Genomic DNA, 12,714 nt, shown 5'->3' on the forward strand with positions numbered 1-12,714 from the left:
CAGTGGCCTGCAGAAATCTGGCTGGCTAGTGCTAGCTCCGCCTTATTTCCAGCTACCAGATTGCACCGCAAGACATTGAAGCCTACGTTAAATGCTTTCCCAGGATTGCTTTTTTAGGAAAGCCGTTGCGATAGGTGCCAAAGGGATGTCAGACAGTGGTGAGTAGGAAAGGAGGTGTCCCTAAGACAATCACTTTATAAAATGGGGCTCATGCTATGGACACGTTTGAGAAGCCTGAATTTTAGTGCTTTGGGCAGGGGACTGGGAGTCTCCTGAGTCTCAATCCTCAAGCCTCAACCTTTCTGTGCTTCCATTTCCCACCCCATGAAAGGGGGATGCTAGTACTGACCTGGACCATATGGTGGGCTCAGAGGCTTATTAATGTTGAAAAACCACTTTGATATCGGTTGGGGAAAGGATTAATGGGTGGAATATTCAGAAGTGCCTGTGTGATTTAGGAGTACAGGTCCCTTTGAAAACCTACAGGACTTGTGCTCCTAAATCTCGTAAATGCTTTTGAAAATCTCACCGAGGACTAAAGAGTTAGGTGCCCAAATCCCATTTAACTTAGTGGCAGTTTAGAACATAAGAACGGCCATACTGAGTCAGACCAAAGGTCCATCTAGCCCAGTGTCCTGTCTTCTGACAGTGGCCAATGCCAGGTGCTTCAAAGGGAATGAACAGAACAGGTAATCATCAAGTGATCCATCCCCTGTTGCCCATTCCCAGCTTCTGGCAAACAGAGGCTAGAGACACCATCCCTGTCCATCCTGGCTAATAGCCATTGATAGACCTATCCTCCATGAATTTATCTAGCTTTTTTTTAAATCCTTTTATAGCTTTGTCCTTCACAACATCCTCTGGCGGAGTTCCACAGATTGACTGTGCATTGTGTGAAGAAATACTTCCTTTTCTTTGTTATAAACCAGCAGCCTATTAGCACCTAATGAAGCATCTTTTGAAAATCCCAGATGTTGCTGGTACATACAGAAGTTCTAGTCATGAAGTACCATAAGCCAGAATGTTATTCTGCTGACTTGGAGCTTTTCCTTTGCCAGATATAAGAATCAGGATGCACCAAAAGCCATGAGGTGGAATGACCAGCAGTTTTGCTCAGGCATGTAAATATTGATTTCTTATTTTCCTCTTGTGCCCTTGGTAGGAGCAAGCCTCCTGGGTGTGCCAGTGTGAAGAAGGCATGGTGCAGAAGCTGGAGCAGGATTTCAAACTCACACTACAGCAGCAGAGCTCCCTCGATCAGTGGGCCAATTGGCTGGATAACGTTGTCACCCAAGTTCTAAAGCACCATGAGGACAGCCCCAGCTTCCCCAAGGCAGCTAGGCAGTTCCTGCTGAAGTGGTCCTTCTATAGGTATAGCTCTTTTTTTATCCTGGAAGTGTATATGCACCAGCTTGGGACATCTAAATACCTTGCTGCTAAATTGTATTTTGTCCACCTGTAGGCCAGACTTCAAAAAGAAAAGCCGTCCAAGGTCAATATCCCAAAACCTGGCTGCCGAAAGTTAGGGTCCTAAATCACTCTACCCTGGCATGAATGACTACACGAGTGTTTAGGGCAATGGAAAATCAGGCCCTGATACTCTGTCTTAGTTCCCCATCTGTGAATTGGGGATAATAATCCAAATCTCTTTTTGCTAGGGGGTTTGAGGTTAAATTAACTAATGTTCCTAAAATGCTTTGAGATTTTGGGTGAAAGGAAGAATTTAACGATTGCATATTAGGTACTGCATAGTATGACTTAGTGTTTCCCATGACTTAGTGTTTCCCATGACTTAGTGTCTCCCATGATTCTTCCCACTCTAGAATTCACACCAGCCAATCTGTGGTTCTAAAATGTGTCCAAAATGTTTTGTTTTCTGACTGTTCTCTAGCTCTATGGTGATCCGTGACCTCACCTTGCGCAGCGCTGCCAGCTTTGGTTCCTTTCACCTGATTCGCCTGCTCTACGATGAATACATGTTTTATCTGGTAGAGCATCGTGTTGCTCAGGCAACAGGGGAGACACCAATTGCTGTCATGGGAGAGGTGAGCACTATTTATGCCCTAGTAACAGAACCCAAACTGAGCAGTGGTTAAAGGGACACCATCTGCACAAGCTACACTATGCTCTGAACATGTTGTATCAGCCACTTTTTCTGAAGGATTCACTAGTTTTTGGCACCTCTGTTTTTGGCACCTAACGTGGGACACCCTGACCTTTCAGTTTCTTCCTATTGAATTACTAGGAGTTGTGAATGCTCAGCACCTCTGAACTTCACACACAAATTGGCTCAAGTTAGGTGCCAGAATATGGAAGCACCCATTGGGGGAGTGTGTCTAAGACATCCCTGCAAGTTACATACCCAAATCCCATTGACTTTTACTGGGCTGGAGCGCCTAGCTCCTCTAGCCCCTCAAAAACCTCAACCTGTGTGCACAGTCAACCACTTTCCCTCTTTGGGTTTTTGAAGGAAAAGCATTTTTACAAATCACAACACTTAGTCATAAACCCCCAAAGATTTGGCAGTGGGCCCCAGACACAGGTGCTACACCTAAAGCCACTTCCAAATCACTTTTTAAACCGACTGGATCTCAGGTTGATCGTGTCCCCTTAAGGCTTGCTGTCCACATAGAAAATATTCAGTAAGAAAGTTTCCTTGCCAGTATTAACATACTAGATTAAAACAAATACATTTAAAAATCTAATTTGTTCTTCGCGTTTATACCATTTGTTATTCTTTCCTTTTCCTGCAACTGACACAATGAAACTAGACAAATCAAGTTTCGCGATCTGTTAAGTTAGTTTCACTTTTTGATTCTGACCCATTTGCCCAGTGCCTAATTTTGTTAGGTCCTCAGCACTGCAGCAGATTGTTTAAATGCACAAAAACTTGTTTTAATTAATTCCATACTGTTTTAAAATTCTTTTTTATTTCTATTTTATACTTTTAACAAGCCCTAATTGTGGGCTTAACTGTTTGACAGTTTGATTTTCCTTCTTTAGACTCTTGTAAATATTTGTGTGCGCCATAAACTTTAGAAGGAGAAGGATTCTTCATAGCATAAGAGAACTAATCCCATCTTTTCGTGTACATCTCAGTATTTTATTGCTGTTGCTAATTTATGTTCCTACTGCAGCTTTGTTTTTCATGGTCTTACCCAGCAGTTCAGCTGGTGCCTCCATTATTATAAAGTTCTAAGGCACTGCAAGAAGTCAGAGAGAAGTATTTATCGTTCCAGGTGACTTACTAAAATAGAGGCAAGCAAAGTAACTAATGCAGCTGACTTAAAGTTGCTCTTTAAAGGCTGTCTAAAGGGGGGATTGATCTAAGTTACGCAACTTCAGCTACCTGAATAACGTAGCAGAAGTCAACGTACTTAGATCAACTTACTGTGGCGTCTTCACCGTGGCGAGTCGACTGCTGCCACTCCCCTGTCAACTCTGCCTGCACCTCTCACCGAGCTGGAGTACAGGAGTCGATGGGAGAGTGCTCAAGAGTCGATTTATCGCATCTAGACTAGACACAATAAATCGATCCTCACTGGATCGATTGCTGTCCGCTGATCCCGCGGGTAGTGAAAACATACCCTAAGTCTAAGGTCCTGTAAGGTAGAAGTTTGTGCCTCACAGCTAGATACATTCTTTAAAAAGGGATGCTGTCTTTGGCAAGGACCAAGCAGTTATCCAATCCAGGATACTCTATCCTGCTCAAGCAAATTCACTGGGGATAAAAACTGGTTGTGTCTGGTGTCTCAGTGGCCTAGAGGAGTGGCAATAGGAGATGGAGCCTTTCACCTCTGACGCCACTGCTTTGAATCTAGCTTAGGTACGTTCGTCCCTGCCCTCTCCCAGCTGTGCAGTGTTGACAATGTTCCTAGCAGACAGTTGTCCACATCGCCAGCACCTCAACTGGCACTAATCGGCCCCCTTAATAGATACATCCGAAGAGACGACAAGCATTGAATGGGCCATGGAGGCTGAACCGTCCTCTCTGCCCTAGTCGTCTGCTGTAGCTCAGCTGTGAAACACTCTGAGGACAGCTCTCAGCAGGCATGGTGCCCTCGGCCAACACTGACTCTCAGCAGCTCTCTTTGTCCAGTAGGTGGCACTGTGGCCATTCCAGCAGAAGAGCATCTTTTAAATGAAAGAAATTGCGTTGCCCACAGCCGTCTGATCCACAGGTGTAGAGTAAGAATAAAAACTCGAAAGAGGCAAATCTGTTTTGTTTGCTGTGATAGAGCAATTTACTGACTGAGATCTACAGATGAAGAGCGCCCTAAGGGGTCTAGCTATTATTAGCTATTACTGGTGCGCATGGGAACTACAATGATACGAATAATAATATTATAATACTCTGGGTATTACATTTTTAAAAAAAACAAAATTTAGGTCCAAGTCTATCATAGTGATGTCTGCTCGTGATTTCAGAAATGGATAAGCAAGTTTCTCCTCTTACTTTAATAGAGTCAATTTCTGCCTCTTGAGCTGTGTATGGGGCTTTATGCATGTTGGATGCAAGTTTGCTCATTGACTTAAATGAAAGCTGTGATGAGTTTCCCCCCGGGTTGCCACCTGGAACTAGGGTACCACTAAGCCCCCTGACCCACCACCCTGTGAGGCTGTGACAAGCTGCACACACCCTCCCAGTCTCACACTTTCATCAGTGCACAGGTAGGGACACACCCAGCTGCAGTAACATGCAGTCAAGCTTGCAGACCAGCCCCTGCATGGGAAGGGTATACAGCTAGGGCACTTACCAGCTTCTCAGGTGCACACCCGCTCTGAAGGGTAAACCCAAAATTATACCATCTTGCGCTGGACAAAGAACTGTACAGCGTCAGCACATAAAATTCTCCCTCTCCCTCAATGTGGAGTAGGGTGACCAGTCAGTAGATGTGGAAAATCAGGACGGGGGTGGGAGGTAATAGGAGCCTGTATAAGAAAAAGACCAAAAAATCAGGACTGTCCCTATAAAATCGGGACATCTAGTCACCCTAATGTGGAGCAAGATATGTAACAGCTTTCTGCCCCACATTATGATTTCTACACGCTGGTTTTAGATCAAACAAAAACAAGTTTATTAACTACAAAAGATAGATTTTATGTGATTATAAGGGATCGCAAACAGATCACAGCAGACTACCTCGCATATAAACAAAAACGCAATCTAAGCTTAATATACGAGAGATTGGATACGAGTAGCAAATTCTCACCCTAAATGATGAGTTAAGCCAGTTGCAGAGATTCTTAAAGGGCACGCTGCACTTGCTTGCAGCTTAAAACCTCAGGTATTTCTTTCACAGGCTAGAAATCCCTCTAGCCTGCGTCCAACCCTTCCCCCTAGTTCAGTCCTTGTTCCTCAGGTGTTTACAGGAGTCTCTTTGGGTGGAAAGTCAGTGAAGAACCATGATGATATCACTGACCTGTCTTAAATAGCTTTTGCATATGGTGGAAACCCTTTCTCTCCAAGCTTGGTTCCCATGCCTTTCAGTGGCAAAACACTGGTATTCTAAGATAGAGTGCAGTACCAGGTGATCTGATCACATGCCCCTGTACTGGCATAGCAGCCATGACTAGAAGGCTGTTTGTAGCATCCTCAGGAAGGCTCCCTGGTGGGAGATTAGCTTCTTCTAAGACCTATTGTTCCCCCTAATGGCCCTTCCTAGCCAGCCATCCAGACTGATTGCGTTCTGCCTAGTGGGCATACCCCAGGTATAAACACATTTGTAATAGATGCATAAACAATATTCCTAACTTCAGATACTAAAATGATACATGCATACAAATAGAATAACCATGTTCAGTGAATCATAATCTTTTCCATGATCTCTCACATGATCTATCTTGCATAAAATACATTGTAGTTATGCCGTAATCCTATCACAGTAATATTACTGTGAAGAACACCAGGCGTAATGCCACAGGAGCTATACACACTCATTCGTACGAGGCAGCCAGGGCCGGATTAAGATTGAGGGGCCTAAGTAAGAATGATATATTGCAAAAAAAATGAAGTCATCAAACATTTCTCTACATGCACATTTAACATATTTATTTATGTAAAATGAATAAGTTTATTCTACTCTCACAACACTCAGTTCTTCAAACAGATACTTCTGAGTAAGAGAGAGCATGAGGAATGCTACGCTAGGCCTCCTTCCTCCTAGGTAGTGGAGTGCTTATCTGTCTGAGGATGAACACTGCAACATTCCCCCTCCTGCTCATCTCTTTCCACCTTGTACTTCTACCCTCAGCTCTCTGCTGGCACAGTGCAAAGCCAAGCCCTGCAGGTGTTTTCCCCAAGCTATGGCCTCTACCCCACAAGCCCCATCTCATTCTCACTGCAGTCTGGGAGGCAGCCAGCTTTTGTTATGTAAAAGAAAACCACTCCAATGTAAAATCCAGTGAAGTAGAGGAAGTAGTAGTGGGAAAATGACATTGGGTGGCATTGTATTTTAGGCTGCCTTGCTCTCAAAGCTGCCTCCCAGTGTTGCACTGGCTGAGGACAATGAATTACTGTTTTCACATTGAACCCAAATATTATTTGTGGGATGATACCCAGTTTGTGGTGTTAATCTCTGGTGACTGACCACATCAGGCCATTCTGTCACCAAGCTCTGCCACAGAGGGCTGCCCAGAGGGCGGGGGAGGGGGGCAAGTGGGGCAATTTGTCCCAGGCCCTGGAGGGGCCCCCACAAGAATATAGTATTCTATGGTATTGCAACTTTTTTTAATGGAAGGGCCCCCCAAAATTGCCTTTCCCCAGGCCCCCTGAATCCTCTGGGTGGCCCTGCTGCCGCAATTAGAATAATTGAATAGAATCATAGGACTGGAAGGGATCTCGAGATCATCTAGTCTAGTCCCCTGCACTCGTGGCAGGACGAACTATTATCTATTATAGAATGTGAGAGCAGCAGCTGTGATGTGAGTTTTTGTATTTTTTTTTAACATGAGTTCTGTGTGCACCAGTTCCCTTCCATTTGCATTTGTTTGTTTTTAAACGTTCTGTAAGAAAAACATAACAGCTAGAAATGACACAGATCTTTAGATGGCTGCCCACTCATGATGTTTCACACTTGTGTACTATGTTAGCTCTTCAGAATCACTGTACAAACAGTTAAACAAACGATCTAAAGCTTTTCAGCTTTTGAATGACTAGGAGTTGACAAAACAGAGCTATTCCCTGTTGAGTTCTCAGCCCCCTTGAACAAAAAGACTTCACTGAAAATCAGCATCTTAAAAGAACCATTAAAGATCTTTCAAAAAAAATAGTCCAGCCAAGGCTGCTATAGTGACACCCTTGTTACATCAGGTCTGGTTTAAGGCTGGTGTAGAATGAAGGGAGAGCTTCCTGTTTCGTTTGCATGTGTAAATCAAGCAGTCCTTGCTTCTTTTTTTCCTTTCAAGTGCTCAGAGTTTAGGGGAGGAAAGTGAATGAGATTCTGCTTCTACCAGGTGTGAGAGAGCAGAATAGACCAAAATCTATTCTTGTGCAAAAATCTGTTCTCCTTGAAGTCAGTAAGACTACACAGGTGTGACAATCAGCAGGTCTGTGTTCTCATTGCCTTCTCAACTCACACACATTCCATGTTTACCCAACATTTCCCAGTTGGGAGAGAAGCCAGGCTGAGTTGGGTGACCAGATGTCCCAATTTTATAGGGACAGTCCTGATTTTTGGGTCTTTTCTTATATAGGCTTCTATTACCCCTCACCCCCATCTCGATTTTTCACACTTGCTGTCTGGTCACCCTACTTCCTCCCTGACAGCTAAGCAGAGCTCTGGAGGGATCAGGGGGCAATGCCCACTCAGACTACACCCACGGCTGGCACAGGTTTCTGTGGTAACTGGATTTTTAGTGTCCGGTCACTAGTGTTAACAGGATCCCTGACAACGTGTTCCTGCAGCGCAGGTAAATGCGGCAAGCGGGCTGCCGGCTGAGCGCCTTCCAAGCCGCAGGCAGCTGCTTTGCCTTTCCTGCTGGCAGAAGCGCTCCAGCAGGGCTGTGTGAATAAGATCTCCCACCCCTCACCCGGCCGCACCCCATCTGACCAGTAGGGCCTAAAAATAGGAGAGCCTAAGGCTATATCCGTATTAGTCTAATGGTTAATCTGGCCCTGGAGGCAACATCTGGCCTGAATGGTCTTGGGCAGCTCAAGTCCCTGACTGCTCAGCACCACCTTCTGTGCTGCTTGGGAATTAGCTGCCAAGATTTGTAACTTCTGTTAAGTTCTTAAAATCAGCTATTAATTAAAATTGTTTTGAAACAGTTGACAGCTGAGCACTGTCTGTGCATCCAGGGGACTCTTTTTAAACCTCACTCATCCAAGTTGTTTTCTCTTTCAGTTCAGTGACCTTGCATCCATGTCCTCAACACTGCTGGATAAAGGTATCTTCCAGCTCTATTTTTCTCTTTCTTCTCTAGAGGTAGCTTCTTTAAGTCAATATTCAGGTTCATTTGTTGTGGGGCGGGGAAGCTTGTGGTCTGGAGACACGGTCAGTTTCCAGGGTACCATCTCAGGAGAAATAAAGTTACGTGAAAATACTAAAAAAGAGTAAATGAAAACTTGGCGCAAGCCACCTCTGTCCTCTGCTTTAACTGAATTGCACCTGTCTGTCCCCCGAAAATGCTTATGCTGGGAATTGTCATCCACAGATGACATTAGCGACCTTGGAGGTGAGGCAGATGCAGATTCCCGAAGTGTCGGCGAGCCACTAGTGAAGCGCGAACGTAGTGACCCTGGCTACTCACTGCAGGAGATCTAGAACGGGGTCTTGGGTTACCTCCAGCCAGATGAAATGTCTGAAGACTTTTGGACCCGAGTTTGAAAGTCAACCTGAATTGCCTAGGTCTCGGCAATATTAGTGCCTCTTAGTTTATCTTAATGTTTACTTCTGTTCGAGGAAGGGTTTAAGGCCGTGTGAGTATGTGTAAAGGATGCAGCGGTTTGCGAAGAGGGTAGCAGTTTGTCTGTACAGGAAGAGCCGATTGGAAGCCTGCTTTCTCCATCTTTCTACATGTAAAAGGAGCACAATTGGTAGGTGAAGGGTGATGGTTCAAGAAAAATCCATGAAGGACAATGCCTTCATGGTTGACAATGAATTGAACTCCCTGGCCTTGGGATGCTCCCAGGACTGGTTGCTTGAGTCCTGTTCACCTGATCAAGTTGCTTTGGAGTAGAGGGGGTCAGATTAGGGGTTAAGGGGGCTTCTGTTTCAGGGGGCGGGGTTTGGGTTTCTTCTCTGCTTTTTCAGACTTCACTGTGATATGGAACTTGCACCAGTCAGTGCCCGAGAAGAACCCTCCTATGCCCTTCTGGGATGGGGCATCCAGCCTGGCCGCTCACGCTGTGGATTACAGTACAACTTTCTCTTGTACCTACCTGAAGAGAAGGGCCCTGTGCTATGTATCTGTCTGACCCGTGCAGGGTGATGCGTAGTGTGTAGTTTGGCCTTTGCATGACATAACTTTCCTACCCGATCCTCTGTTACTTGCTGTGTATTGCTGCTTTTAGTCCATGGCTGATTCTGTGACCGCCCTGTAAATGGTTCAGAACTCAGACTCTCACGGGAGCGTCTGGGACTCTTTCTGTCTGATTTGAGATACCAAAGGACTTGGAGGAAACAGCAGCTGGTCGCACCATTTGGTTTTTGTCCTCCATGCTCTAATGCGAATAGTGACTGGAGGGAGAGAACAAAAGGAATAAGGTAGGCACATCCTCACCGGGATATTTCAGCGCAAGGCAGATTTAGGCCCAGAGCTTCAGCACCTGTTAAAATTTTTAAGAGTCAGATCTGCCATGCTGCCAAAATGTTGAATGTAGGGTCTGGGGGCGGGAGGGCAGCTAAGCCAGGGCACAGCATGGGTGCTGGGGTTACATTGCAGTGCCTTAGGGAGGACTGGCGCACCTGCTTTCCTCTGCCGTTCCAGTTTAAACTGGTACAGTAGTGCCTGTCGCTCGGAATACGAGGTCTGAAAACAGTAAATTAACCAGTTTCCATGTAGCATTCATGAGCAAATTGTGGGGCACTTTGGCCAGGTTCATGCTCCACCTTCATAGTGGCAACTCCCAGCCGTGTATCATTTACCACTGCAGATCATTCTCATTGCTGTGACCGAACACTGAACACGTGTGGCTTAGAGACCTCTGTCCCAATGTGTTTATGTACACTGCTATGTCCTGTAGGGCTCATGTTATGTCACGACCTACGTGGTGTGAGAAGGGACAAAATTCTAGCATCAAACCAAACTGAAGAAAAATAAAAAGTGCAAATCTTTGTGAATAAATGCGGTGTCACAACTAGCTTTTATTATTTCTGATTTATGAGTATTTACTGTGAGCTTTCCCCAAACTCTCATGTGTATTTGCATATCAAAGTATAATCTATCCACCATATAATACTCATTAATTCCAAAAGGTACTAACAGTGCAGTAGCAATTTTTTTTAAAGGGTGAGAGCTAAGGGAAAGGAGGCTAGTGGCAGATCTTCCTACACTGGGCTATAGTACAGTTGTCCATGAGAGGGTGCTGTGTCTATATAAATGTCACAAACTCAGGGAGAGACATGGGAAAGTATGACTTATTTGCCATTCTTTACAAATTTAGTTCTGCAATGTCTAGTGTCCTAGCCCCCTCAGATGCAACCCACACAGTCTTACATTCCCTTGCCCCTGAAGAATTTGATAATTGCAGCTGTTTGTTTTTGCAGCTTGTAGCCACTGACTGCATCAGACTTCTGCTTGCCACCCAAGTGCTAACGAGAATACAGGTGAGGCAGGCCAGCTGTTGTGATAGATGCCCAAACTGGACAGGCACAAAAATCCCAATTAAAAAAAGAACAGTAATAACAACGTATGAGCACTCAGACCTATACAAGGACAAATTCTTATGGCCCCAGTTCCTTCTTTATCTGCCCATGCCCTACTGCTGTTGGCTGCTGCCGTAGCTGCTCAGAGGGCAAGCGTGGGATCCACAGAGGCTATCAACTTAAAGCAAACCTGGTCACCTCACTTTTCAGGCTTAGCCTTTGGCATGTGATTTTTTTGGCATGACCTGGCTGCTGATTTGCCGTTGGAGTTATCTGCTTGGGCTGTGGGGTTCTGTGCTGGGGTGTGTGCCATGAGAGAAGAGGATAGGACCACACAGTGAGTTGGCACCTCAAAGCCTTAATTACAGCAAATGCCTTGCTGCACCCACCCAGACTTTAATCATTGTCACGGGACGGATAGGAAGAGACACTGAAGACATGACAGTCCACCGCCTGGAACATATTCTCCTCCAACTACCATATAAACATGGTTCACAGAGGCAGGTGATGGAGGGAAGAGAGGGGCCTTTGTACCTATATCAAACTCTCTTTCTATAGCCTCCCATGTGGCATTGATACAGTCCAGAGAAGCTTTTCCTCCACGTCTCTGAAAAACAATGGAGAACACATGCTAAAAAGTTAGTGATTCTGTGCTGGCCACATGACCAGGGTGCACTGAATGCTCAGGTCCATTTCACGCCTACTGTCCAGCAAACATACTCCCAAGTTGCTACTGTGCTGGCCAAATAATGAACGCTCAGTGAAATGTCCTGTGCATGAGGCTTCTGCATCATCTCAAATGCTGCGGGAATAAACATCTGCCTACCTAAGTCCTGCTACTGTCATCACGGGAGCTACCTGGGGGAGGGATGAGAGCAGGATTGGACTTGGGAACTCCCATTGAGCTTAATCTCTAATCATCCATAGCTGATGGAGACAGAGCAGAGGGGAGTAGCTGGCTGGGCCTCAGCAGCCCTTTCACATCGCCATCAACCTGCCCTTTGGTGGCAACACAGCCCCTAGCATGCTGCTGCGGGACAGGAAGGCTGAGAAGTTTCCTGGACCCTGTGTTGTGGGCCCTGTTTCTAAACTCTTTGTGTAACACCCTAGACCACAGATACTGATTTGCTCACTTCCCGTAGTTTCTACAGAATACAGGCTTGCTCGCTGTGACTTAATTCTTTTATTTGGCAGCTGCTGAAATATGTAGATAAGTTGTTATTAACGATTAAAGTCTCAGAAAAGGCCAAATTTGGGGGGGTGTAATTTTTTCCCTTCCACAAGGAAAAAGGTGAAAGTTCAAAACAAAAGGGCTTACACTTTGAATCCCTGAGAAACAAACAAAGCAGCTAGTCTGACAACGTGCACAAGTAACTTGACGAGGGAAGGCCCAGGGTCCAGTGAGCAGGGGTAGGTTAGCCAGAAGGCGTCACAGCTTCTATTCCTTGCTGTTATTACTCACCAGCTCAGTTACCAGCATCAAGTTACGTCTTTCTCTCTGCTTCTGTTTCTCTTCGTCTATTTGCAGTACAAGCTTTTGTAGTATGGAGGGGCTGTAGCCCCAAATGTGCACACTGCTCCGCACCCTGGAGCCACTCTCTTGGTTAGAGCTTCTAGCTGCAACTGTCATAATTAGGGCCCTACCAAAGTCCCAGTCATGAAAAATACAGCACGGACTGTGAAATCTGGTCTCTCCCCGTGAAATCTGGTTTTATGGGTGCTTTTACCCTATACTATGTAGATTTCAGAGGGGACCAGCATTTCTCAAATTAGGGGTCCTGACCCAAAAGGGAATTGCAGGGGAGTCAAGTTATTTTAGGGGTGGGGGTGTTGCAGTATTTCCACCCTTACTTCTACTCTGCTGCCGGCAGCAGCTCTGCCTTCAGAGCTGGGCTCCCAGCCAGAA

General features: G+C 45.5%; 1 protein-coding gene across 2 annotated transcripts in view; it reads left to right on the forward strand.

The window, feature by feature from the left end:
* The window catches only part of RFX2 (regulatory factor X2), a 95,470-nt gene extending 85,183 nt beyond the window's left edge, over nucleotides 1–10,287 (forward strand). Inside the window, exons 15-18 of one of the 2 annotated variants that reach the window (XM_075070866.1) lie at nucleotides 1,163–1,371; nucleotides 1,892–2,045; nucleotides 8,346–8,388; nucleotides 8,656–10,287. In XM_075070866.1, coding sequence (XP_074926967.1) covers nucleotides 1,163–1,371; nucleotides 1,892–2,045; nucleotides 8,346–8,388; nucleotides 8,656–8,765 — 516 coding nt within the window. In that variant the 3' untranslated portion in view covers nucleotides 8,766–10,287. The remainder of the gene's footprint in view (nucleotides 1–1,162; nucleotides 1,372–1,891; nucleotides 2,046–8,345; nucleotides 8,389–8,655) is intronic. The other variant, XM_075070867.1, reaches the window with a different exon arrangement.
* Nucleotides 10,288–12,714: the final 2,427 nt, after the last annotated feature.

Source organism: Chelonoidis abingdonii, chromosome 11 (genome assembly GCF_003597395.2).
Source record: "Chelonoidis abingdonii isolate Lonesome George chromosome 11, CheloAbing_2.0, whole genome shotgun sequence".
NCBI classification, from domain to species: domain Eukaryota; kingdom Metazoa; phylum Chordata; order Testudines; family Testudinidae; genus Chelonoidis; species Chelonoidis abingdonii.